The 27,360-nt window shown below is 48.8% G+C and overlaps 1 protein-coding gene and 1 long non-coding RNA gene across 3 annotated transcripts in view; one reads left to right on the forward strand and one right to left on the reverse strand.

Annotated features, from left to right (window-relative positions):
* Positions 1 to 22,144, reverse strand: part of SPRED2 (sprouty related EVH1 domain containing 2) — a 60,695-nt gene extending 38,551 nt beyond the window's left edge. Inside the window, exon 1 of the mRNA XM_035553018.1 lies at positions 21,830 to 22,144. Coding sequence (XP_035408911.1) covers positions 21,830 to 21,876 — 47 coding nt within the window. The 5' untranslated portion in view covers positions 21,877 to 22,144. The remainder of the gene's footprint in view (positions 1 to 21,829) is intronic.
* LOC118251171 (uncharacterized) lies at positions 20,346 to 25,777 on the forward strand. Of its 2 annotated transcripts, none has more exons than XR_007707941.1 (4): positions 20,346 to 20,815; positions 23,035 to 23,167; positions 24,522 to 24,609; positions 25,406 to 25,777. It is a non-coding gene; the product is annotated as an uncharacterized LOC118251171 (long non-coding RNA). The 2 variants fall into 2 exon arrangements; XR_004779683.2 differs by lacking the exon at positions 20,346 to 20,815 and adding an exon at positions 22,681 to 22,943.
* The last annotated feature ends 1,583 nt before the right edge of the window (positions 25,778 to 27,360 follow it).

Below are 27,360 nucleotides of genomic sequence, written 5' to 3' on the forward strand. Positions count from 1 at the left end.
CCAAGACCCTCCTCCTTCCTTTTTTTGCACTTAAGCACTTGGTTCAAAGGAGACATGCTTTTGATGTCCTGCCTGTCCGTGGTTCGCATCTGAATTCACATTTTTCTCGCACCAGGATTGATATCTCACAGGCTGGACGGCCAGCAGAGCTCGACAGCCAAGCTAATGGCTTTTTGCAAGTCATCCATCTGAAGAGCTCATCACCTGTACAAGCCAAGATCAATCACTGCTACCAGGGGTCAGATGTATGAATCCATCCAAGAAAACACCGAGGAAGACCGTTCATTCATAACACAGGCTGAAGAGCTTGACTTGGCCGGTAATTCCTAAACCAAAACTTAGTTTTATTCCAGCTTTCACCCAGACTGTCTAGTCTAAGTGACTCTTTGTGCCAGTTTATGAGAAAATCAAGTGATGAAGAATCCAAGATTCCTAAAACAAAAAAAACCAACCATCTTAAAAAAAAAAAAAGTGAGTGCTCTTTAAACTTCTAACCATCAAACCATCACATCTTCACTTTCCCTTGCTGCAGGATGACATTTTTCCCAGCAAGCACTCCCAGACTAACGATGTGTACCCCAGACTGGAAGAAGCAAATAGATGATGCACATTCAGTTTCTTGTATTCTCCCATTTCCTCTGTGCTTTTTTGGACTTCAAACCACTCTTGGTGCTCCTTCTGAGGGCTAGCACTATCTTTTGTAGCAAGATTCAGCAGGCCAAGAGGCAAGCACCATATGATAACCTTTATACAACCACATTCCTAAATCCACTGAAAACTTCCATAAAATCATGTTAACCAGCCCCAAAATAATATACTCGAGCTGTCGTCAACTGCACCTCCTTTCAGCCAGCTGTTTCCAGAGCCTCTGGGAGCTAGCTGCTGGTTTATACACTTAAAGGAAGATGCGTGAAGCTTACCATGCTGCCTTGATTTTTAGTAACATTGGAATTATTTTACTGTTAATTTAGGATTGCCACATCCAGCATTAACTATCTGCAAGCTTTCTGATGGAAGCCCTGCAGCAGCCAGAGCTTTCTCACCAGTACCTTTGCTTTCCTGCAGCCAAGGGAGTGCATCTCCTAACTTCTACTTTGTTCTCACTGCGATTGGCTTTCCTGTTTACATTTCTGCCTGCGCTTCCCTCGCAAAGCAGAACGGGCTGAAAAAAAAACAAGCAAACAAACATTTCCTCAAGCTGCAGCCGGTTGCGTGCCCGCCCTCCTCGGCACAGCCACCGTGTGGGTCCCATTTAACAGCTCGGTACTTCCTGCGCTCCATTTAATGGGCAGCTATTTTCAGTGCTGTCAGATACAGCGGGCTGGAGTGCCAGCAGAATACGGCACCGGCAAGAAGGCTTTTGTCCACATAGGGCAGAAAGGTTCATCGGGCGAGATCACCCCAGGGTAATCCGGTACCTCGGGATAAGGACAAGTTGTTCAATATGCTGCACATTCTTGTTTTCGTGCTGATTCCTTTTAAATGAAAGCTTCGGGTACTTCTGCCTTCAGACAGGCAGAGTGCTCGGGCATACCTGAAGATGACTAAAGCCTCCTATGGTCTTCTTACAGACTGCGGTGAAGGAGCTTTTCATCTCGTTCCATCAGGATTTCTGATGCAGAGTTATCATCTAGGGTTGCCATCTGCATCTGCTGGGCTTACTGGTGAATGCCAGAAGACCAGTGCTCCACACAACTGGCTAAAACACCAAGTTCTGGAAACACCAAGGACCAGCGAGTCTATTCACTCAAGAGGCCACATTTAAGCCTGAACCTCAGCATTTAAGCATGCTGAACCTCCAAAAGTTTAAGAACATCAAACCAAAACATGAATGCTGAAGGAAAGCAATGATACCTTCTTGCTGAGGACCTCTGAGAAGAAAGCATTTACCTTTCGTCTTTGGGCAAAGCCCTCTATACCCCAATAAATTACGCAGTTAATGCCTAGAAGGGAGGAAGTTGACATACCCTGATTTTTTTTCCAAGTTCTCACTTGTTTTTCAGTTTCTCAAGCTGTGTTACGACCACACTCGACGTGTGTGCAGCAGATGATAATGGAACCACAAGTGTTTATCTGACTCCAAAATGACTTTTTTTTTTTTTTTACCCCCCCCCCCCCCCCCCATAAACTCAGATTTAACTAGTGCTTTAATTCCACTTTACCAGGAACACAAAACTGACAGACTCCTCAGTAGGTGCAAGCTTATCCATCGACACACACCATTTACAAAACCTGGTTTTCCTTTTCCTGAATACACCTTCCGACACTTATATTATGAGCATCTGCCTTGCTTGCTTAGGACTTACTGTTATTTGTGTCATTCCCACCAAGATACTGGAGCAGGAGAACCTTTAGGAAGGAAGAGCCTTGGTTTGAGGATGGGCAGCTGTGCTTTGAAGCAGCCAAGCTCCTCGCGCACTTTACCGGCAGGGACAGAGGGCAGGAAGGAATTGCATCAGGATTTGCGGCACTAACGGGGTGATGCAGGTAACCCTCTACGCCTCTCTGTGCATGGCCAAATTACAAACACCCAGCAAAATCTGACTTGACTGCAAATCAGCCTCAGCAGAGCTTTAAAAGCCTTTTCTCTTTTTGTGTTTTAAGGCCAAAGTGGTGGCAGCAAGGTCTCCAAATGCCCCCATGCACTCGTGCAAGCAGCAGCTCCGTGCCCAGCACTTGAGTGGGATGTTTTGGCTGTGAGACAAGACTGCCAGGGAAGGAGTACGTGCTGGGACTGCCCTGCAAGGCCTTGTTGTCTGCTAGAAATTGATATCCAGAGAAAACGGTGTTTTCAGTGTTGCAATGGTGTTGCAGTGTGCTACGGGGACAGAAATATGTAAGTTTTGCCCCAAGGCAAGTTGAATATGAACTTCTGAAAGCAACTCACACCGAGATGGGAAATCACAAGTTGCCTGCCAAACACACCATCACCCCCACCCCGCAAAAAAACCCAACCTCAAAAACAAAACTGACAAAAAGACCCTACACCTTTCCGGGTCTGATTCAGCCACCCAAAAGGGACAAGCCACCTCAGTCAGGATGCTCAGCACCAGCCTCCACCAGCTTATAGGATCACACCAGCAAGCTTCTCACTGCCCATCACAAAGGCCATTTCCATACCAGTATAAGTCAGTTAGTCATGTAGCAGCTTAAAGGACGGCACCCACCCCAATGCGACAAGTCAACAGAAGGGCTGGATGCACAAAGTGGGGACTCCTCTACTGACTACCACTTGCCTTGTGCATGCCTTCCTGCTAACAAATTTAGTGGAAATCCATGGCTGCTTTGAAACAAGCTCCAGATGCTGCAGCATCCCTTTTCCAGCAGTCCAGGTGACACTTGGATGGGAGATTTCCAGATGTAAATCCTACCAAAGAGATGAAGTGTAGCTGAAACAACGCGCTGCCAAAACCAACACAAAGACAGTGACCTCTGGAATTTGGGGCTACTTGCAGATGTCCTAAAGGACGCCATTGACTAAGTCATACAAAAGGTACTTTAACCCCTGGCAATGATTCATCGAGATATTTTTCTAGCAAAAAGGCCTTATTACCGAGGGAGAGTTTCCTATTATTTGCAGGAAAATTCAGAGGAGAACAAGTAGATACTGATTTGTTAAAGAGACAGATAAACATGTACAGGAAATACTTCTATGAAGGTCCTGATCCTCTGAAGATTAATAATCCACAGTCCTGGAGACAAACCCATGACACCGAGGAAACAAGCAAACTATAAAAACAGGAAGAAGTGGAAGTTTATTTATTTATTTATTTTTATGTTATTTTGAGTGAATATTTGTTTTTCCGAAGCTCAAGACACTGGCGAAAGCCTCCATCTGCAGGTCACACCATTCTCTATACAAAAGCAGCTGCAGAGAGTTTCCTCACCCAGGTCCCCAGAGCTGTCAGCCCGGTGAGGCCATCCTGCACGTTATGGATGAGCTGCCTTGCTAGCCAACATTGTTTTTTTGTTTTTCACCTTGTTGAAAGCCATTTCAAGACACTGCAAGGGCTGTCGCTGTACGCACGACGTTCTGTAGGTGATGCCAAATAAGCCAAGTTATTTTGCTGTTGTATTTCTGCTCAGAGCCATGGGATGAAGGCACTCCCTCCAGATACATATTTCAGTATATTCACTATAATATCGGATTAAGGTAATACCTGTTGGAAATGAAGGGCTTTGTCACTAAAGCTATAAAGAAAAGCTGCTTTGGACTCTCCTTCCTTCATTTTCATTCAAAAGAAAATAAAGTTACCACCACTTTGAATTACAATCCCTTCGAGGATGCTGTGGGGACACGCTGAAGCCAGCCACCACAGCCTCTCCCGCGACTTGGGGGCACAACTGTTTTCAGACCATCACAAATCACCACTTTATTCAGAGGCACTGACATTTTCCTCCATCTCAGAAACACATCGCTCTGCCCACGGTGGCAGCAGCCCTCAGACCCGTGTCACTTCTCGTACATAAATGATTTTGTAGCAGTGGCTTGGGCTGAGACACATTGCTGCCCAGGGCCTGCCGCAGTTCTCCTAACGGAGCGGGGCAGAGGAGGGGAAGGGGAAACCACACCAGTTTGTCCTCAGCCAGGAATGCTTTGAAGCAACTTCTCTACCTCCTTCTTGCAAAAGTGTGCAAGAAATCTGGATAACTCACATTACAACCAAGGCCATGCACACATACCGAATTGCTGCCCTAAAGCTGAATTAAGGTGACATATGCAGAATTCCCAGACCACAGACGAAGTTTCACTTAACCTTAGAAAAGGCTTGTTAAAATATTTATCCCTCTGAAATACTCCTGTCACACTGAATACTTCTTTTATACTGTATAAAGTCAATTTTTTTTGTCCACTGGAAGTAACCACTTTGAGCTAGGGCATTCATCACTTAAGAAATGTAATTACATTTCTAGGTTAGTTAACGGGTACTACTGAGCTATGGGGTGGGAAACAATCTATATTTAAAAAAGACAAAAAATTAAAGGCAAGTGCAGCACCAACTTTACTTCCCACTTGGATTTGACCTCTTCCATGATGGCAATCAAGAACTAAATGCTATTTTTATCATGCATGAAACATTTGTATAAATATCTATATATTTTATCAAATATTAAGCATTTTCTATTTGCCTGACATGCAGAATATACCTAGCCCCATTTCCTATTTCTGTCCGTATCAGCTAGGGCACTGACTGACAGTAACAACGGCATGGTTGACTAAGTTGCAGTAAAATCAGATAGAAAAAAACAAGGATCTGACGGGTACACCTCCAAAACAATTCAGAAGTCCAGCTCACCCAAATTATTCTGGACCAGAGAAACCCTGGTGCCACTGCAATGATGTAGAGCTTATCAGCACGTTCCCTGAACAGATGGAGAAGTGATGGTCTGCAACCAAAATTGGACCCAAGCTAGCTGGACTAGCTATGGGTACCTGCCTTACACTAATTTACCTTCCCTTTTCAGGTGATTATTTTCATTAAAATCCCACCTTATTGTTGCCCAGCCAAGCAGACCAGCTGTTAAATCATCTTTTTCTTTGTCTCCCACACGTGTTAGCTCACCAAAGTTTCATGAGCATAAGCAGCGTGATGAAATGTTTTACATTGCCTCGTAACTCTCCGCGTTGACTGATGGTGTTGGTAATTAAACAAATCTATCAGAAGCAGAAATAGGAATAATAATAACAACAGACACAGATGGAACCCTTGAGCGCCGGCTTCAAGGAAACAGCTATCAAGAAGTTCACTCTCTCTAGATAAGTAAGTATTTGAGGTGTTTGTACCCCAGTTTGTACCCAGATCCGATGTTTCCAGCCACTTTGAGGAGACAGGTTTATGCCAGGAGGCAGGGAGCCTGTCTGATTTTGAACACTGAAAACTAGGTTTGGAATTAAGAATGAAGCCACGTCCTATGAGCATGCCTTGCAATCCTGCAAGACATTTTAACCCTGAAACGTCACCTAGATATTCTGGCTTCACTTCTTATTTGACCGAGCTACCAACAAAATCTGGACAATACTTTCACAAAAATACCCAACTTAAGACTCCTGCCATTACAGGAATTCATCAAGAATTGATGAATTCTTGATGAATATGTCAGGAAGTTTTTTCTCCATCATCTGCCAATGATCAACAAATAATTTTTTAAAAGTCACAAATTGGCTCCTCAAATCCCTTTTTTCAAGTCATATAGAAATATCATGAAGCAACAAAAAGTGCAATAAAACCAAGGGCAACATGCCTTCTCCAAAGCAGCCTTCCAAGTTTTGGCAACCCCAGTTACAGATCACGCTGTGCACAAGGACAGCTACAAGCTAGCAGATGCTGAAAGAGTTGGCCACGTCTTCTTCTGGGGCATCTCATGGCTTCTTGGCTTTGCACAGTCCTGGCTGCATGGGACGTTTTTGCCTTGGCCAGTAAATCAACTGGTGTTTGAGGCCAGTGGGTCCTTCAGCAAGTCAGAGATGCAAGCTGAATGCATCAAAAATAAAAAATAATTAAAAATAAAAATAAAGTGGCTTTAAAAACCTCCATGGCACCTGCAGACTCTTCTCCCAGCCAAGGTGGCAATCGGGGAGTCTGGGCTCTGCTGCCAGGGCCCCCAGATGCCCGTCGTGCCTGCGATGAGCAGCTGTTGCCGGTATGGAGGATGGTACGGGGACTATTCCAAAAATCCTGCTCCTGGAGAGTGCCTGGAGCTTCCTCATGACCTTCTGCCAAGCAAGCAGCAGGCAGGACTGGGCAGGAGCTCCAGCTGGAGGGCAGGAGATAAAGGAAAGTTCTCCTTCACTGGCTGGTCCTTTAACCATTTGACAAGGGAATCCATCTCCACCATTTTATCAGCGCTTCTTCAAGCCCTTAGGTTTCGGGGTCTTCCCTCCCTTGCCCAGAACCCCCATACTCAACAAGGTGTTCCTCGCTTGCTTTCCTGAAGCAGCGCTGGGATTTGGGCACAGCTCTTCTCAGCCTGCTGGTGCCTATGTGATTTCCAATAGCAGCACTATCGGGGTTTTATTAACTCCATCTGCTAACAGCTGGCAAAGCAATGACCTGCATCCATCAGCTGCAGAAGGTGCTACGTCTGTTTAGATTTATGAGGCTAAAATTAAGCTTTTCCTTTAATGCAGAGTAATTTGGGGGTTGGTGTCCCAGTGCTTGTTAGGGTAGGCTTCCTATCCACCTGGGGGCAAGCAGGCTCTTCAAGCTTAATTAGGATGTATACCAGGCTACAGCACTTAATAGTTAATTGAAACACCGTGCCAACCTACGGTGCGCTCTGCATATCTCTCATGCCTTGCGTGGTAGAAGTCCATGGGTGGGAGAGCTGTTCGGGGTGGGGAGAAGGTTTAATTTCAGCCAAGAGGAGGAATGCGTTCAGCACATTGCCTAACTAAGAAAAAAATAAAAATCCACTCTGCCACAATCCAGTCCTGACACATGACATGGGCGGATTAATTAATGCATGATCCATAATGCAGAGGAGTGCTTAATGGCAAAAAACATTCACAAAATCAGAGCTAGAGCCATAAAGACGTAATGCAAAACTGCTGCACCACGCAACAACGCTTAAAACTACCAAATCCACCCCAGTTCTGACGACGCACGTCTTCCGTACCCACTGCGAAACAAACTATTTCATTTCACCACTTGCCTCGCAAAAGAGAAATGAATCAAGAAAATCAAGACCATGCAACGTCGGTCCGGTAAGGACCAGTTTGGAGCCTGCGTGCATCAGTTACCAGGCATCCGTGCTAGTGCAGCAACATGCAAAAAATCAGGCACCGACACAGCGAGGGAGCTCATCACAAACCCCATCCTTGAGCTATCACAACCTTGTGCCAGGCTGGTGCGTGCTTTTGTACAAACAGCCACAAAGACCAGCCTCTGAGGGACTTTTTCCATGTTTGCCGGGACGGAAGACAGTAACCGCCTTCTGACCTTTGCAACAAGCCACGCTGACAAAATCAAGGCTAACCTGCAATGGGAAGTTACCACATATAGCAGCAAATATTTTCCTTAAGCACAAAAGAGGTTAGTATATTTAGCATTTCAATTAGATCATGAATGACAAAGCCACATTCCTGCAGGAAAGTTCCTGTATTCAAGACGTTCCAAAATAAAATGAATATACAAAGACTGGATTTTAGCCTTTCGGTATTTCCTTCCCCAAATTTGAGGTCTACAGTTGTCAGTAGAAGTTAAATATAAAATGACAAGAGCATGCAGAAGCTGTGAATGCACAACCCCTCCAAATTCAGCCTTCAAGTTCCTTGCATGCCCGTTGGCTCCACGCAAGGAAAACCCTACATGGCTTTCTGCCATCGCACCAACCTAGTGAGCTGCAATCCACAGGAAGGACTCTCCTGAAGCTTGTAGGATACTTCCTCCAGAAAAGGCTTTTAAACTTCTGGATGTATTTTCTGTCCAGAATTTGGAGTTAAATGTCAAATCTACTTTTTTTTTTTCCCACTGATAATGGGGTATCATTTTCAAGCGTCTCAAAACCCATGATGTAGGAGGAAAACGTGCCTATGGATTAAGAAAATCTCTTTCTTATCGGTTGTTCTCTTTGATGAATACACTTTCTTTCAGAAGACAGCCATGCAAGCCAACGCATAAACCCAGCATAAACCCTCACAAACCTCAGCAGGGAGTTTGCTGAGGATCTCGCTCAGCAGTAGAACAAGGATAACACCCAACCCCAAACTCCTCCCAGAGGTGAGGCGGGAAGAGCAGTATTCTCCCTAATAATACGTCTCTCTGCATTTTCTGTACTTGTTGCAAGAGACCTCAAGCACAGCTTTTGGCACCAGACAGTCTTCTCTAACACAATGTGAGGTTTTTAAAATGTGTCATTGTTCACTTCATTGTTTGCTTTGCACCGTGGGCTCTACGCTGCGTGCCTTTCCTCGCCAGTCCCAGCCATTCTTCATGCCTCAGTCACCTCTCCCTGGCTATTTGCTTAAGGCTGCGTACAGCACAGTTACTTCGCATAACAAAGCGTACAAGTGCACTTTTATACTGTGCATTTCAACACGGGAGCTGGAAAGTGCTCTCACGGAGTTTCCCTCTTCCATCCTGAGGAGCCAGTTTTACTCTGAAGTTCAGGGAGCAGCAGAAGGCTCTTACCAACAAAACCACACCCAGAAATGCAAGAAAGGAGGTAACTTATTTCTTCCACCCATGAAAACAACAGCTTGGAAGAACAGTTGGTTATTACTTGAAGAAAGCCTCTTTCAATGGGACAGCTAGCTAAACCCAATGCATCCCCCTTACCCGAGCAGGGGCTCAGCAGGACTTCATGCTCCCCACCACGCTTCGCAAAAGAAAGCAGAATAGGGTTTCCTCTGCAAACACCACGGAAACTCAGCGCTGAGGAGCAAGCACACGAAACTGCTGTCGCTGTACCTGTGGAGCCACCTGAATGAAGCTGCATGGGCATCGTGCACATGGGGGACATCAGCTGCACAAGGGACAAGGGTGAGCCTGCAGCATACACACCTGAGCTAGGTTTGGGGTTGAAGTCAACAGCACATCCCTGCTGTCCTGCTGGGTACCCGTGCTGCCAGAAGCCAGAAAATAACACACTGCTTGGCTTAACGGGGAGGAATAAAGCCAGGTACTCTGCACCTGGCAAGAAACATGCCTCCGAACTAGGAGTGAAGGACGCACACCATCTGACACCGGAAAATCCCGTCTGCAGACACAAAGAAGATTCACTTCCACCGTTCCAAGAAAATACAGTCACCGCCTTCCCATGGCCCTTAAAGCAAAGGGTGACCCAGCTGGTCTAGGTTCACATCACAGCAGTTTGTAAAAGCACGAACTGGAATCAATCAGTACATTAGTATTTTTTCTGCTGACCCATCACCAATTAAGTCAACAGATTTCTCTGCCATCCCCCCCTTCCCTTCTCTCCCTAGTGCCCCCGTTACACACAGAGATTTTTTTTTTTCCATATACGCTGCAGAACAATCCAGTACTAATTGTACTAAAAAGCAACGCTGGTAGCTATATACCAAATAGTTTTTTTAAGGCATCCTAATACTTGGCCTGTCACTTTCATGAAAAGATGAGAGAGGACATGAAGGATCTCTCTTTGATGCTTGGTTCAGAGCACATAGCTGAAGGGCAGCTGACGTTAATCATCTGAAGACATAACCTCTTCCAGGCACAGACACGTTCCCTGCAAGCACCAGCAGCACTATTCAGCTAGACCCCTACAAGTCCATTAAATGAGTCTTTTTGGCTTTAATTGAGACACGCACCGTATGTTAGATATTATTTCCAACTGTTCCATAGATGACAGATCAGAGACAGCAGCTCCACAACCCCCTCGCTGAAGCAGCCAGGTCCTTCCACCCTTGCTTACAGGGCAGGGGTTGCTTCTCTGCAGATGCAGAGCTCTCAGCTTCCATAGCATGAGTGCATGTCAAGAGAAAGGGTGGTGCATTTGGCCAAGGAACAACTCCAGGAAACACCTAATGGTGTTTCAAGACGCTCCTGTACTCTACTGAGTCCCAATATGCTGTATTGCACTAAGGCCGTGCATGCCTTACGTTGTCACCTGCCAGAGTAGGGCATCCTTTGAGCATGCTCTGGTTTCTCTGGAAATAGGTTTCTCGAGTCAAGAGGAGCCAGAAGTACCAGATGGAAGCCTTGCTCACCTCCGAAAGCCTGTCAGAGCAGTCCTGCAGGCCGGACACGAGCTGCTCTAGAGCAGCCACACGGATCTGCCCGGTGGCACGCACGCAAGGAAATGACTTCAGCATCCCACCAGAGACAAAACACACCGAACCCAAGGATGATGCCGATGCTTTTCTCTTTGTGTACAGAGTAAAAGCAGTTGCTGCAGCTGCAAAAGTGCTCTCCAGAGAGGAGGCAGCTATGCTGAACTACAGCCATTAAATTGTGTTTGTTTGTCGCCGATTCTACGGGACACTTGGGCATTACCGGGTTTTAGGCGTTTCCCTTCTCATACAAAGGAGGGAACCGTGGAAGATGGCCTGCTGCATGCCCAAGGTTAGGACAGCTGGACAAAAAAAACTGGCTGCTTTAAATACCGACAGCATGAGCAGGTAGCCAGCGCTCCCCACGGGTGACACAAGATCATCTGGAGAAGGTCTGACTGGGGACACTCGTTTCTAGTCCCACCTCAACCATTCATAACCCGAGCATGTAAACCAAAGCAACATTAATCCTTCTAAAAACATGTACAGATTTAGCTATTTGTCTTGCAGTCAAGTATTTCTGAAATGGTAGAATCACAACTTTGCAAATGGTCTAGCGAAAAGTTATTCCTCCTATTCTTGCAGCAGAGAGGAAGCAAAAGAGGGAAACAGTCTAGTAATAATTAACTGTTTTTTCTTAATAAGAAATTTGCAGTGAAGTTGTGTTTTACTGAACTCCCACAATTTAAGTGCGGGAACAAAGGACACAAAATTGACTGCATCATCGTAGCCCCAACCAACACGCACACCCTAGGTACATCCACGATCAGCAGCCAGCCATTATATCACTTAAGTCACCAGAGACCTTGAAGTACATTTTGTCTAACCAAGGCAGAAGCAGAGCAGCAAGTGCTCTCCTGCTCATTGCTTTTCCGCTTTGGCTTTGTTTTTTTCTTTTTTTTTCTTTTTTTTTTTTTTTTTTTAAGTCAGCACTGAGAAAGCAATTAAGGCTCTCATTCTCAACTCCTACAATTCCATGAGCAAGGCGGCCCTGACTCCAGAAGTTTATATATTTTCTTTTTAAAATATGAATGGGAAAGTGTACACAAAACACCCTTCTTTCCCCATCCCTTCCTTCCCATGAGGAGGAGTGTTTGTTTTTTTATCCGACCTTATGAAAGGTTGGGGAAGCTATTCCACCAATACTCCGATAAAGGTAGCCCACACTTCCTTAGAGATACAGCGGAGGGAAGGAGGGGGGGACACACCAGCACTACCAGCAATTCGAGCCACTACAAATAATTTCTACTAGACAAAATGTCAAATCCAGGGCTTTTTATGTTTCTATTTATAGATCTTTGTGCTGCTCGTACAGCATTTCTGAAACAATCCACACAGCTGCTAACTTTGGGGAACAGTCTTCTTCATTGCTTATAGGGGCTTGGGGTGGAAATGGGGCTTTTCTGCACTCTCTGGAAATGTTATTTTGAGGACCTTCTTTAAAGACTTGCATGCAGAACCAAACCAAACAAGTGAGCGGCAGCAGACTTTTAAAGCCATAACCTTCTTAATTCATGGGCTGTAGTTTCGACGCTCCGCACTCAAGCACCAACCCAAAAACTGGGAGACCCCAGCCACATCTCGGCCTCTGGGTACTCAAGCATTTCTGGGTCCTACCAACAAAATCAGGAGAGAAGCAAGAGTATTTTTTAAGGTGCAAACATCGGAGAGAAGTTCAGTAAAACCTTCACCATACTGCAAGTGCAGGCATTATAGCATCGCCTAGCCCAGCATCATGCCAGGGCAGTCCCAGGACCAACAAAAAAGACATCAGACATCAAAAAAAGCCTCTTTCTGCCCTGCCTCCCCTTCATCTTCCGCCTGGCAATCACTTCTACACGTACCACACATGCGCAAGCATAGCTTTTAGGTGGGGGAACACCCCCCCGTACGCACACGCCAAGTCGAACAGAGGAAATCGCCCACCTCCCGCTCACTTCTGCGCCAAGCTTCTGTGTTTGGAAGGATTTTAACCAAAAACGGTCACTTATCGAGATGGATGAGCCTGCTGACCTGGGAAGTTTTATGGCGAAGGGCGAGGGAGATACAGACTATTTGGTAAAAGCATGGGCAGAGGCGATTAAGAGCATGGAGAAAACCGCTGGTATTTCGCCGGTATTTATCACCTAACTTGTTTTGGGAACTACCGTAAAAAGGCACATTGCCGGGCCGATAAGATCTTTTCAAACTGGTGGAGTTTGTGCATACGTAGACAGAGGGGGGGAAAATGGTTTATTTGGGCTCGAGCGCTCTTCCTGCAGGATGCGGTGTTTACAAAGGGTATTTCTAGAACTTCCTGCCGCCGCTCGCGAGGCCACTCGCTCCTCCCGGAGCCGGGCCGGGTCTCTCCCGAATTTACCCGGAGGGCCCCAGAAGGGCACAACCTGGGGGGCTTTCACCAGCACCCCCCCCAAGTTCAGCGGGGCCGAGCTCCGAGTCACTGAGAGAGGGAGAAACAACAGCTCTCGTTGATGTGTTTTTCCTGGAAAAATCTTCAAGTTGTGGTATATAATACTTGTTCTTTTTAAGCACGCCTTAAAAATGCAGCTAGACCCCTTTCTCCCCCCTCTTCATTAATAATACTTTTAAATCAAATTAACTCCACGCTTTGCTGTCTTCAGGCAACTAGCAAAAACAGCTCATCTTCAGCGCTCCTTAATAAGCTTCCAGCCATTTAACGTTTGGACTTTTATGCAGTATGGCAATCCCCAAACACTAAACACTTGCGGGAAAAGAAAAAAAAACACGGAACTTCTCTTAAGCAGCTCTAGTGGTTTAATTATCCTGCAGCCTTTCATTTGTGTTTTTAAGCACGGAAAGCAAGTTCGGCACTAAGTTTTCCTCCTAGTTCAACAACCAAATGCCAAATGCTTTTCTGAAAGCAGCGGGTCATTCAGGCAAGGTAAACATCGCAATCGCTATTTTTCAGATCTCCACACAGCTCACTAACCTTTCTATCTCCACAGCCACCAAGCTGCATACATCCAGCAACAAGACGTAAAGAAAGGCCTGGCTGCAACCAGCTCAACACCTCCCATGCCAAGTTTCAGTCAAGGATGAAATATGTTGGCAGCACCATAAATCTCGAGCGATAAAGTTTTTGCTGTAATTTCTTCAGTATTAAGAAAAAAAAAAAAAAGAGCAAAGCACAAGAATGCATCACTATGAAGTATCGGCGGGTTTTACTCAATTTATACATGCATTGTAAAAACACCGAGCCTATCCAGCTCCAAAACACAGGGATTTGTGCTGCGGCCTAAGGCTGATGCTGGACCTTGGCTATTCAGTGCTCATCTCCCCGCCACGGAAAATTCGGCATGCTTTGTAAGGCCACAGCATTTTTCCATACCTAGCTGGTTGGAGCTTCTCCTGGGATTTGGGAGCAGTGGGTTTTGGCTCCCTCGGGCCTAAAACCCTGCTCTCCCAGCCCGAGCAATAGCTTTTCTTCTGAGTCACGTTGTGCCAATGGGGCATTGCCTCCACTCCTGCCTTCAGGCACGGTTGCTCAGTGATGCCCAGTGAGGCTGTGGGGTCTCTTTGGAGATCTCCAAAACCTGACAGGATGTGATCCTGGGCCAGCAGCTCTGGGTGGCCCTGCTTGAGCAGGGTCCTGGACCAGATGTCCCCAGAGGTCCCTTCCCACCTCAGCTATCCTGGGATTCTGCTAGCAGAAAGGAAGTTAAACAGCTGAAATAAACTCTGAGTGTGCTTTGAATGAGCCCGGCTGATAACTCTCAGATCTCTGTGTAATTTTGAAGAACCAGACTGTTTGTAAATAACTTGCAATGCCGGACGCAGAAGCCCTGCAGCAGGGGCCGAGTTTACTCCTCAGCTCTGCTCAGGTCTTCCAGTAACTCCTGACTGCGTCCCTCTGACTCGCGGAAAATGAAGAAAAAAAAACCTAACCACCAGCTAGCTTTCTAATAATTAAAAAGATTGTAGAGATGTGCTCATTGCCCCTGCACCCTTCCATACATTCAGTCTTTCCGCAGGTCACGGGCTTGCTGTGGTGCAGCACCAGGTTCCAGCGCGCAGGGAAGCAGCTCTGTGATTTCTTGCAGCACCCTGAAACCTCGACTGCTGCCAAGACACCTCCACTGCATTTCAACAATTGCAAAGGGAACTAATCTTGTTCCTAACTACTTGCCAAACAGGTAAGCAATGCTAAATATTTTAATGTGTGGAAGGGGGAGAAGCCGCCCAGCCTTCAGCCCCATTTTTAACTAGTGAAAAAAGAAGTCATGCGACTAGCCACGCAGGACAAACGTAAACCACAATTAAGATCTAAGCATTTCAGGTTTCCTCAGGATGCGCGTGCATGTGCACACCACACTCGTGTCCTCACATGGCTACACAGGTCCCTGTAAGCAGAGAAGCACTTGCACCATGTCCCTTCCTTCCCCATGAGCCAGATCAAAAGACACCACGTTTTACAACATAACTCAGTACTGATGCAAGCCTCCCACAGGTCAGCAGCAGAGGGATGAGAGTGACCTACTCACCTTCCTTGTTAAAAACAGGGAAAAAGCAGTTGTTCTCAGCAAGAGACACAGCTTTGTTCCTAGAGAGATGTACACAGGTAGCAAGTCTTATCGTGACTCGTGGAAGGCCGTTTAATACCCACGCATGAACCAATCTGTTGGATCGTTCAGGTCTTTTGCTCAGGATGCTATTTTCAGCTTGCATCCCACCTGGTTCTGCAGTTCCTCACCTGGCAAGTGCCACCCAGCAGGGACCAGGCTCCAGCACCATGGCAATCGTCGCTTTGCTCCTCGCCAGGCTTTGCGAAGGTGAGCGGCTCCGCGGCCCGCTTCTGGAAACATCACAGATGACGGGGAAATCAAAGAGTTTGGCTACGGAGCCATGTAACCCCTCCTCCCCGTGCTCGCCAGTAAGAAGAAATTTCCTTCCTCGATGGAATAGCCATCAGCTATCGGGCTCAGCTGACAGACTCAAGATCTCTCCTCTGATTACAGCACATGTAGGAGTCGAGAACAAAGGGGGGAAAAAAATAAAACGAAAACAGTCCTTGAAGTGTGAGTTGCAAGCAAAGAAAGTCAAAGAAGAAAGTTATTCAAAGAGCCTAAGAACAAGGAGACCGGAGACAAAAATAATAATTTGGGATAAATCTCCCTTAGACCTCCTGCAACAGGTAGAACCTGCTGGCTGTTGGCACACGCATCTTTCAGGCCCTGAAAGCACACTTTGTAATACTGTTTTTGATAAAACACAGCTTGCTTTTAAGGTGAAGCACCTACTTGTGTTGTGCGAGGCAGCTGGTGTTTCGCTTCAGCTGCTCGTTCGTTTGGCTTCAGGAAAGGAGAGGCAAGGAGCGCCGATGGGACACTCGCAGCACCAACACCGACGGTCGTGCTGATGCCATAAAAACCCAAAAACGAGCACGACACCACGGCACAGCTGCACAAGGAAACAAAGCTGTAGAAACTGCGCACGCATACCCACACATGCCAACCCAACCCAAACCGCAACCTCCGTGCCAAAAAGCTGATACAAAACCAAACCAGAGGGCGAGGCGCGAAGGGGGGGCATCGAAATGCAAACGGAGAGAAAGCTTTGGGCCAGAGGATGCGGAGAGGAGCTGGCAGGCACAGCCCCGGGGAGCCAGCTTGTCACAACTGACCGAGCACCAGAAAAAGAAATGATGGAAAGGAAGATGACCAGGAAACAGGGGGGTGGATGTGGGTTGGGGAAAGGTAAGCAAGGAAAAGAAAACTCACAAAAACTTGGCAGAAAACAGATGGAAACCAAAACAAGGAGCATTAGAAACCGCCAGCAGAGCTTCCCTGTGGCCAGGGTGGGAGAAAGGGTCAGTGCCATGAGGCACTGGAGATGTTGCACCGCTCTGCTCGCTGGCCAGCTTGGAGAAGACCTCCCTTACTGGTGCAGGGATGTACAGGACAGCAGCTTCTCACCTGCAGTCTGCAGCTTGCAGAAACAGGGACCACCGAGGCTCATCCCCCCCGTGACACTATCCCGACCACCACGCGGGACATGGGGCTCACCAGCACTCCCCCCACCAGCACCACTTTTGTGGTCCTTCCTTCGACATCTGACACATCAGAAATCCTCTTACAACTGTACATGGGCAGAAACAAGGTGGTTGTACCCTCATGCCACAAACCACCCCACCACTTTTATTTTATTTTTAATTTCCACACTGCTTCAGAAGCATAAGTCCTCCAGAAATCAAACGCTTCGCTTAGCAAACAGAGCATCCAGAGCTCTGCTCTGGAACAGAGCTTTTAGTTTTACTCATCTCTGTCCCCTCTCCATTCCTGTGAGTCTCTTGTGAGAAGAATTACCTTATGCTGCTATGAAAGGGTGGGAAAAGAAAATAATGCGTATTTTTCAATGGATTTGGTGAAGGGAGCAATTCCCATGGCCAAAGTTCGCCTTGGCAGCGAGAAAAGCACACGGTGCACCTTTGCCAATGAGCCGCAAGACCTTGACTTCTGCAGAACCATCCAACAGGCTGAATCCATATGCAATGGCATTTGTAAAGGCTGCCCACACCCTTTACAGAACCGTAACGATACTCGGAGTTTGCCGAGTGCGTCCCTCCCAGGTTTAATATCTCCAGAGGATCATTTATTCTTGTTCTGCTGGAGGGAAGGAAATTGAATTTTCCAATCTCTCAAGCATGCCAGAACGTGCAATAAAGTGACGGGGGGCTGAACCCAGCAGTCACGTTGCCTTTCGTTCCTGAGCTCCTGTTTTCCAGCCCTGTCCAGAAGAAGAACGACAATTATCATCATCTCCCTGCGGTTTGGTGGCCTCAAGGAAACAATTTTGTGGTTTCAATCCAGCTACCAGCGAAGCGAGTCCACGTTAAGAAAGAGCCTCCCCTGCACGACGTACTTTTGTTTGCAGCCTCGGGATTTAATTAAATGGGCAGATAAAGCCTACCTTTTAACCCACGCTAGAGGGTGCGCCAGATCAAGATTAGAAAGCACTGCAAAAACAGGTTGAAGCAGCTCCCGGCCGCATCCATGCCACGGGCAGGCACCGTCCATCACTAGCCCTCGGTGCTCCTGGTTGAAAAACCCACTTGCTGGCCCAAAAGTGAGTTCCTTCAGCTCCTCTTTGTCAAAAACAGGACTGGGGTTTTCTGAGGGTTTGGGCTAGAGCGCTGAGTCCACAGAGAAGTTCAAGTCCAGCTCCTTCCCTCTTGCTTGTATGCAATCCTCTTCCCACAGGTCTCTCTCCATGTTGACCGAGCAAACATCCTTGCAGAAATCCCTCTATCTATAGCTGCTTTTCAAGTTGTTTCCAAGACAGAAGCAGAAAGTGTAGCTCCTTTTTTTATTTTTCCCTTTTTCCATCCGACAGAGCTATTATTCCCTTACAAACAGCAAGTTCTCCAAGTAACTGAACAAAGCAGCTACTTACATGTAGTATTTTAAACAGTCATGTTTTCAGGCCAAGAAATAAACAGTTATATTTTGGCAACCCTTCATTTCCTGTCCTATTTGTGAGCAATAATGTCATGACACATAGTATGTCCCATGCCTTCCTCCCTGGCTCAAGCTCGCAAGAAAAAAATGTTAGCTGAATGAATGGCTTATGACAGCTACAGAAAAATCACCAGTATTGGGCAAAAGTGTGTTGAAAATGGAAAAGAAAAAAAAAATTTCAGTGTAAAGGGCAAACTGCTACAGTGATGGGTTCAGTGTTCGGAGCAAGTGACAGTGATGCTGCTCGGCAATGGGAGAAGGTGGGATTGGGGGACCAGCACAAGGACAAATCAGCGTGAGTTGTGCCTGGAAGGGGAAAAACACATCGCCCCGAAGCACTGCCACGACCCAACGCTGGGTTTTGCCCGCCCTGCCTTATAACACACCCGCAACGCCCCAGGTTAACCCGGCACAGCGAGAAGCCCGCGGGGCATCGCAGGAGCCGTGCAGGCACACTTCCAGCCCGCGGCACCGGGGCTGGCGCGGGCGAAGAAACCAAGCTGGGACGGCCCCGCGGTGCAGGTCGGGGCTGGGGGAGCCGGCTGGGCTGGCGCAGGGCTCCCCGGCTCCATCCCGAAACGCGGCGTTCGGGACCGCCACTTCCTCGTTCTCTGACCTTTTCCATTTAATTACTTCCTGTGACTTTCTTGGAACCCTGCATCGTAATGATGCGCCGGCCGCCTTCGGGCGTAACTGAATCATTTTATGCCTTCCGATTCAGCTGAATACTCCTACTTGTAACCAGAAATACAGCGGTGACCTGCCTGGGGGCCACTGGCTGCCCGCCCCGGGCTCTCCCACCACCTCCCGGCCCTGTGGCTTTAATGCTGCCTGTTCATCATCCCCCCTCCCGGCCCCAAAAACGGAGAGGAGCACGGAGGCAGGGAGGGAAGCAGAAATGAAGCCCGGGAAGCAGAAAGAGGCGCCCTCCTCGCAATGACAAATCGACCTCTAAGTATCGATCGGAAATGGTGCAGTCATTAAGGAACCCATGAGTCTCCGGCATCCTAAGCCCTATTTTTCCTCCCTGGTTTTGCGAAACGTTTCAAAACTCAAAATATTATAGTGACATTCTCAAGAAAAAAAAAAGCCAACAAAAGGGAAAAAAAAAACATAATTTACTTATTTTAAAGTGCATCCTGACAGTGGTCCTTTTTTTGCAATCTGGCTGTTAACATTTGCTCACAGTGCACCCAGTGAAATGAGAATAGCTATGCAAATTAAAGCCAGATATCTAGGGCAAATAGCACGCTATACTACCATTGTTCTGACAGCTAGAGAAAACTTATCAGGAGAGCCCGTCCTTATTTCTGTTAACGCCATATATATTGAAAAAAAAATCACTTCACCCACCGCCGAAACGAAAAACAACATATGAGTCACTCGCTTCAGCAGCGCTATCAATCAATGCAAGACCGGAGGGGAAGGGCTTACGAAGGAGAGCGTGGCGTACCTAAAACACCAAACCGTGTCCCGCAACATTATGGCCCGGGTTGTGCCGGGACGAGCCCGGCGCTTCCACAGTGGCAGCAGCAGCAATCCTAAAAGCTGCTCGGGACGTGGACTGGCCACGGTGCTCCGTTCGCCCTGCTGTCTGCCAAGGAAATTGGTAGCAGGAAGGGGGCTTGGCACCAGCTGCCCATCGCCCCCCGTCTCCTGCTCGGCTTCTGCAGCAAAGCAGGCAGGAGAAACACACCATGTGAGATCCTCCCTCCCGGCACACATAGAAAGGACATGAAACTAACGAGGCGGCACGTGCGAGGAGGATTTATTCTAATACGAACTGCAGCCTACAATTAAATAAAGCTGAGCACTCGTTGCTCCACTGTTCCGCACCGACACTCACCTCTGCACCAAGGCCTGTGCAAAAAACGCGGCTGGGGCAGCATCCTCCCCCGAGATGGAGGCTCACGAGCATCGTGCATCGATGCCCACACGCAGCAAGCACCAGCTCTGGTCCACCACACGGAACTGGGTCTGCTTTCGCGCTCTCCAGCCCGCATACATGGACCCACCTCTCTCTGCTGTCCGATTTGAGAAATGAAACTGAGAAGCAAACCGAGGACTGGAGGGGTTTTATCGGAAGCAAGTCCACCACGTTTTTCCAGCCTGCTAGGTCATGGCAATCTGTGAGAGAAACCCAACTTTTTCTGGAAGAACCGTGCTGACTTCAAAATAACCACAATTTCAGAAGCTACATATAAACTTGTATTTATAGCCTCTTCATTGAGAAGTGCCAGAATACAATTCCTCTTAACACACGCGTTGCAGTCAGAAGCCATTTCCCTCGCCACTAACATTTCTACGGCAAATCACATCAAAATAATCTCGGTGTTGTTAAGGTATAAGTGCAGCGCACGCCGGCAATTAAAGTTTTACCCTAAAACGGAGCCGAAGTTGCACAATTTTTTTACGGTGCTTTACGAGCCCTGCGAGAAGTCCTTTCACCGCGCGCGGCACATCCTATGGCGCTTGGCACCAAACCAGTCCTGCGTGCGGTGACTCATTTTTCTGACTGTCAAAACCAGAAAGAGATAGCCAGGAACGATGTTCTGGCGAGGAGGAATAGCTGCGAGGAGCCGGCCCTGTAATTCGGCAGCAAATTTTTGTTAGGTTTTATTTTTTTTTTTTTTAAAGGCTGGAAGGGGGGGGGGGTGTCAGTCATTTTGGAGGCTCGGGGACGGCGCATTGGGGGGGATTTAATAGTGGGGAGAGCTGGGAGTGCTCACGTATGGAGGGGGGTCCCCAAATCCTGATTCGCGGTGGGGAGGGGATATGGGGAGGGTGTAGGAAGGGGGGCTGGAGGGGGGGAGGATGGAGGGGGGAGGATTTTGGGGGTGCACGGTGCAGGCAGCGGCCGCCGGTTACCGGATTTATGAATGCGCCGTCATGTGACGGCCGCCTCCTATTCACAAAACGGCGGACGGGGGCGGGGCTCCGTGCCCCCCCCCTTTTCCCCCCACCACCCAAAAAAAAAAAAAAAAAAAAAAAAAGGAAGCCCCAACGAGCCCCGAGGGGGGGGCTGCCCCCACCCTGCAGACCCGGCTGCCCCCTGCACCCACCTCCAAGGCGAGGGGGGGGGGGCTGTAGGTTAAGGGGGGGGTCCCCATTTACACCCCCCACACCCCCCCCTTTCTACCCCCTCAGGGCTTGTCGGCACCTCCCCCCGTCTTTTTGGGGTGGCCGCCGGTTTATTTATTTATTTATTTTTAATTTCTTTTTATTATTTTTATGAATGAAGAGGGCGGTATGCAAATGAGGGCGGCCCGGGGGGGAGCGCGAAATGGCGGATGTGCGCGCGCGCGCGCACGAGCGCGTGTCCGTGTGTCCGAGCCCGGGGGGGGGGGGGACGGGGACTGGGGGGGGGGGGGGAACCGGTTCCCAGCACCGGGTCAACAAAGGACCCCCCCCCAGTATAAAAAATAATAAAAAAAGGAATAAATAAGAAAAAAAATAAGGGAAAAAATAAGGGAAAAAATAAGGAAAAATAAGGGGGAAAAAAAAGGAAAAATAAAGAAAAAATAAAGAAAAAATAAGGGGAAAAAAAAGAAAAAAAAGGAAAAATAAATAAAAAAGCACCGCTACACCCCCCCCCCCCGCCCGCCCCCCCGTCCCCGCTCACTCGTCTGGGTAGGCGTCCTCGGTCATCTTCTCCCCGTCTCGGCTCATCCCTCGCCGCGGGCGGCCGGGCAGCGCCTCCGCATCTTCCTGCGCTTCACATGGCGGGGGAGGCCGCGGCCCGACGGCGCGGGAGGGGAGGCGGCGAGCCGGGGGGGGGTGGGGGGCGCGGGGCTACGGCCGCGCTCGGTGGCGGCGGGCTGCGGGAGGAGGAGGAGGAGGAAGAGGAGGAGGAGGAGGAGAGGCGGCGAAGGCGCCGCGGCGGCGGCGGCGGCGGCGCGGGGTGCGGGCCCGGGGGAGCGGCGCAGCGCCCGGGGGCAGGCGGCGGCGCCGGGCCAGCCCCATGGCCGCGCTCACGCCATGGCGGGGCGCCGCGGGCGGCGGGGAAGCGGCGGGGAGGCTGAGGAGGAGAAGCGGGGGGGAGCCCCGGCAGGAAGCGGCGGCGCTGCCGAGCGGCCGCGGCCGCCGGGAGCGGGCAGGGCAGCGCCGGAGCCGGGCGGGCAGGGAGAGGAGGGAGGGAGGGAGGGAGGGAAGGAGGCGGTGGGAGGAAGGAGGAGACGCCGCCGCCGCCGCTGCTGGCGCCTCCCCTGCCGCGGCTCGGCCCGCCCCGGCCCGGCCCTCCGAGACCCCTGTGCCGCGGTCTCGGCTCGATGCGGGTCTCCTCAGCTCGGCCCCGGGGAGTGGCGGCGGCTGCGGGGCCGCCCCGGGCACGCTTGTGAAGTGTCCGCTCCTCGTCGTGCCCGGGGGGAGCTGTGGCAGGCCTGGCCCTGCTGCCGGGCACCGCAGTGCGCTGAGGGGTCCGCAGGGTGAGGGGAAAGGCACCTCAGACACTGAGGTGTCTGTGGGATGAGGTCCCTGGGAGGGATTTTCATCTCTCCAGGGGCTTGGGTGTGCTGAGGTGATGGCAGGGTGAGCTCCCTAGGAGGCTTTTTCTTCCCTACACCTGATTTATGAGGAGAAACCCACCTGGCCTCGCCTCCCCTTCCCCGCCACACGTTGGGAAATAGCTGCCCCGCTTCTGTCCACACCGCCACAATTTCAGTTGTCCTGCCACATCCAGGCCTGCAGGGCTGTAGTTCCTGAGGAAAGCCACTCGCTGACTGATCCTTCAAGTCTAGGTCTGGAAGGGGCCTTTAGATTTTTGGGGTGGAAATTGTGTTTCTGCTCTGGTGGGTTTCAGTTTCCAAGCGGTGGCAATTCTCTTTTCAGGAACAGAAGTGGAAACTCGGAAGAAAAGTCTGTGGACTGCCAGTACCACAACGGAGGCAAGAGCCGATGAAAGCTTTGGGGCCTTCCGTGTGGGCGGCTACCCGTGAGGAGCAGCAGCACATCCCTTAATATGGTACCAGAACCCACATCTTCGTGGTGGTGTAACGTTAAAGTAACATTATGTTTTCATTGCTAGAGGTTCAGCCCCTAACGCTGTGCAATGTGTGAAGAGCAAGCCCGCTACCCTCCCCTCGGCAGCCTGTAGCACGCTCGTTTGAGTGCCAAAGCCGCCATCCCCTTGCCACCCGTTCGTTCCTCTGCCAAGCACAGTATGACCCCCCCTGGGCTGTGCAAACGCGTGCCCCCTTTGGGGAGTTATGCTGCTGGATCCGCTAAATGGTCCCGGCTAATAATACCCCCCAAGACCTCTTTATTTTGGAGACTTATTCAAGGATCCTGTGTGCAGAATGATATGATAAACATCTTGGCAGGGCTACGCTGGCAGTGGAAGGAAGTGTCCGGGCAAGAGGGAGCGGCTGGGGGCAAGGAAATGGCAGGAACATAGAAGACCAGATGTAATGATTTGGCACACTTCCACCCATCCTTTTTTTTTTTTCCTTTTTTTCCCCCCTAAACGATGCTGAGATTGCATAGGCTTCCAACTTCCTTAATATCTCTCATGCCAAACATCTCTGTATTCAGCTGGAGCGTCGGTGGGGAGCACAGCATTCAGCTGTTAGCTCCCGCAGAACCTGACTAAAGGGAGAGTTATGCCACGTGAAAAAACAACCAAGGTACAATCACGTAATTAAAAGGCCATCATAATGCATATACCCCTGAGGAGGGCTGGGTATGGGCGGTCTTGTTAATGCTGGAGAGCTCGGCTTTCTGATCTGAATGTATTTTAATGTGTTTTGCGTTGTGTATGTGGACATTTGTCACGGTGGGGAGAAGCCCGTGCGTCTGAGATAGAGAAGCTGAAGTTTTACTCGATCTAGTTTCTTGAGTCATTTCCTGTGGATTTACAAGATCTCACATTTGATCTCTGCTTTCACTGTCATGCTAATTTGGGTGCTGCTAAGCTGTTTATTCCTGGAACAATTTCTCTCACTGTACAACCCTCTTATTATTACGTATATGCTGTTCGTACTGACAAATATTGGATTTTTTTTTTCGAATATTCAGGTTGCAGTACTGGTTCTTGTGAGTAGTGCTTCCAAAGGGACTGATTTTTCTGAATGAAAGGGCTCTCCGAGGTGCGATTTCTGCTTGTGCATTGCACTGTTTGCATACAGAGATTCTGCTTACACACTGAACAGCCTTTCCCCGAGATGGGATCGTTATGGTACCTGCAATTAATTAGCCATTGGTGGCAGAGCTTCAAGATAGCACCTTCTGTGTGCTAATGATTTGCATGCCATGAATATTTTGCTTTTCTTATTTGAATGGAAAGTTCGTTGTGCAGAGTGATATTTTATCTGTTGCAGAGAACCTGGTGTATGGACACTGCTTCTGTTTGGACTGAAAACAGACTTCCCTGAGGGCTGTTACACCTTTAGCTGACACTAATTTTAGGTGAGAAGCGCTGGAATTTGGCAGGACAGAGTTCAGAATGGTGTTTACTGCAGGCTTGCAATGTAGCCTGTTGCCTTCCCATGTTCTTGCCTCTAAAACCTCAGAGTCCCTTAGAGCTGAAGTCTTCCACGCAGCTGAAGTAGGAACCTCAATATGAATATCAGTACCTTGTTGACTGTGCTGGTTTCAGTGGCTTTTCCACTGACTCACTCTGTGACTTTGAATGAGTGAGGAGTGGAAGTTGTCAGTCCTGATTCACTCCATCCTCCAGACAATAACCCCCCGCCCCAATAATTCTTTTGAGCAACAATCATACTTTAAAAGCAATGATAACATCCGTGTTTTCCCCCCATTATAACAGCTCAGAACATAAGAGCTGCAGAAACGATCTGCAATGTCTGCAGTCAGCTTGAAAGCTTTCAGAGCTGACACATTTTGGTAGGTTGCAGAGTTAGGAAATACAAAGCTTTTTTCAGCAGGAGTAGGATTTCCGCATGCGGTTTAGAGAATTGTTGCAAGGATTTCGGGTAGCTGCCAGGGGAAGAGGAGTTAGAGAGCTCCTTGCAGTCTTCCCAGGATGTTCTTCAAAAGGACACCAAAACCAGAACAAGAGAGCAGAAAGGGACCCTTGCTGCCAAATGGACTGCTTCACCCAAAAAACAAGAAAACCACCATTTTCTGGGCTTTTTTTTTTTTTAATTTAATTAAATGATGTGTTTTACTAGGGACAGAAAATGTTCTTTATCTTGACAAAGCTTATGCCATCTCTTTGCTACTGCATGGATGCACCTCTCAGTACAGCTCTGGGATGCTGGCGGCCGGGGGAGAAGGACTGGAAGGGAAGAACGTGGAAGGAGAGCAGAGATCTCAGAAATAACCCAGCGCTCACAGGTTAAATAAAAGAGACAACCGAATTGAGGAGCAGCTTGGTGCTTTCACCTGGAGGAAGAGGGGGAGCAGGAGCTCAGCCCTTTCTGGACACCAGAGGACAACAGCCATGTCCTGATGGCCAGGATGGCATCAATCAACTCTTGCCATCAACCAACTCAGTCAACCATGAGTCCGACATGTGGGACAACCCTAGTTCCATTCACTGCTGTATTCTCTAAACCCTGTGCTCTCTTTCACCCTCTTCCAAAATAAGAGCAAGGGTTATTGAAGTCAAGTGATTGTGAGGAAAAGGGGGCTTTTCAAAACCCTTTCATACCTACTGGGCTCTCTGATGTCCTCTTAATATACAGCAGTAAGTGATTTATAGCCCTCCTGACGTGATGGTTTGGTGTTTCCTTTGTGTGCATAACTTCCTTTTGATATAAGGGGATGATAACAAACCCAAATTGTAATCTCATAAGCACATGACACATTGTCTTTGTGGTGCAGATAGCAGGAAAATGCTCTGATCTTGAGTTCAGAGCTTCACCCCCCCCAAATTTCACCCTGGTGACAGAATGGCATCAGCAGGCTCACTGAGACAGCAGTGTTGGCAGGAGGGTTTCCTTCAGACCTGGTGATTCTGGCTGATATTTGTTGGGAGTCCTCCTGGAGCTGAGTCCCTGGTGTGGACTGAACAAGAGATGGGCGCACAGTTGCTTCTTGAACTTCTTTCACATCTTTTGGATGAGTGCCTGGGAGGAAGAACTGGTGCAAAGCCTTCACGTAGTACTGTGGGCTCCCCAGCAGAGCTTTGCTGCTGGCCACTCCCAATTCAGCGTGCGCCCTGTCCCATCGCATCGAAGGACGAGCATGCACAAACTCTACTGCTGTCACGGATGTGCCAGTAACCTAGGGGGCTAGTCCTAAAGCTGGGCTACTTTTGGCACCAGGGAAGGGCTGCCCTCCCCTCAAGGTGCCTTTCCACCCTTGGGAGCTTCCTGCATTTATGGTGCAGCTGTTTCCAGGTTCTCATGGGAGCCGAATGAACAGATGCCAAATAATCTGTCTTCAGGGAGCACAAAAATGGATGGATGAGGGAAAAACCTTGGAGCTGTGCACACCTTCTTCTCCCCTCCTGGGGGAGTATTTGAATTAGGCCTGAACCCCTCAGGAGCTTGACTGTAAAAAAGTCGCCTTCCTATTCCCAAAGTTCACTCCAAAACCGCCTTTCTCCCTTTGTCACACAGCTAATGGGAGACCATCCCTTCTGTATCTCCTGCACTGCGAGGCTCTTTGGTCAGCCTCAGCAGGTGACGGGATGGACCAGTGTCTACTTATGTTGGCACAGGGCAAAACCAGTATTCATGGCTTGACTTGCTTTTCTCACCAAGCATCCTGACCTGCTCAGAGGGCCCTGGTTAAATGCCTGAGCAGCTCTAGCAGCAGGTTTACCCAGCTGTGACAGGTACCCCCACAGGTATTGATCAGAAAAGGCTTCCAGAGATAAATTAAGCTTTTGAAATACAACAGCGAGCTAGTGGCTGGGTCCCACATTGAGAGGCTTATGGTGCATGGGGCCAATGAGTCGATCAAGTGCCATATGTACCCTGCATGTCTTCTCCTTAACTGAGCCCTGCTCAGTGACACTGACCCACGCAGTCCCTTACAGATGCTCAACAATATTTAATTTCAAAGGGTAACAATCCACCCTCTTCTCCAGGCAGCTATTTTTCCTTGTGTCAATGTCCTCAGAGCAACTCCAGCTAGGCAAATATAGCACATGGCTTATGAGAGCCCTGGAAGGACTTAGAGGTGGGGAGCTAAGGCTACAGAAAGTTCATGGTTAACCCAATATGCTGTGGGATGGCTCTCGCAGGG

This window comes from Cygnus atratus, chromosome 3, assembly GCF_013377495.2.
Source record: "Cygnus atratus isolate AKBS03 ecotype Queensland, Australia chromosome 3, CAtr_DNAZoo_HiC_assembly, whole genome shotgun sequence".
NCBI lineage: Eukaryota > Metazoa > Chordata > Aves > Anseriformes > Anatidae > Cygnus > Cygnus atratus.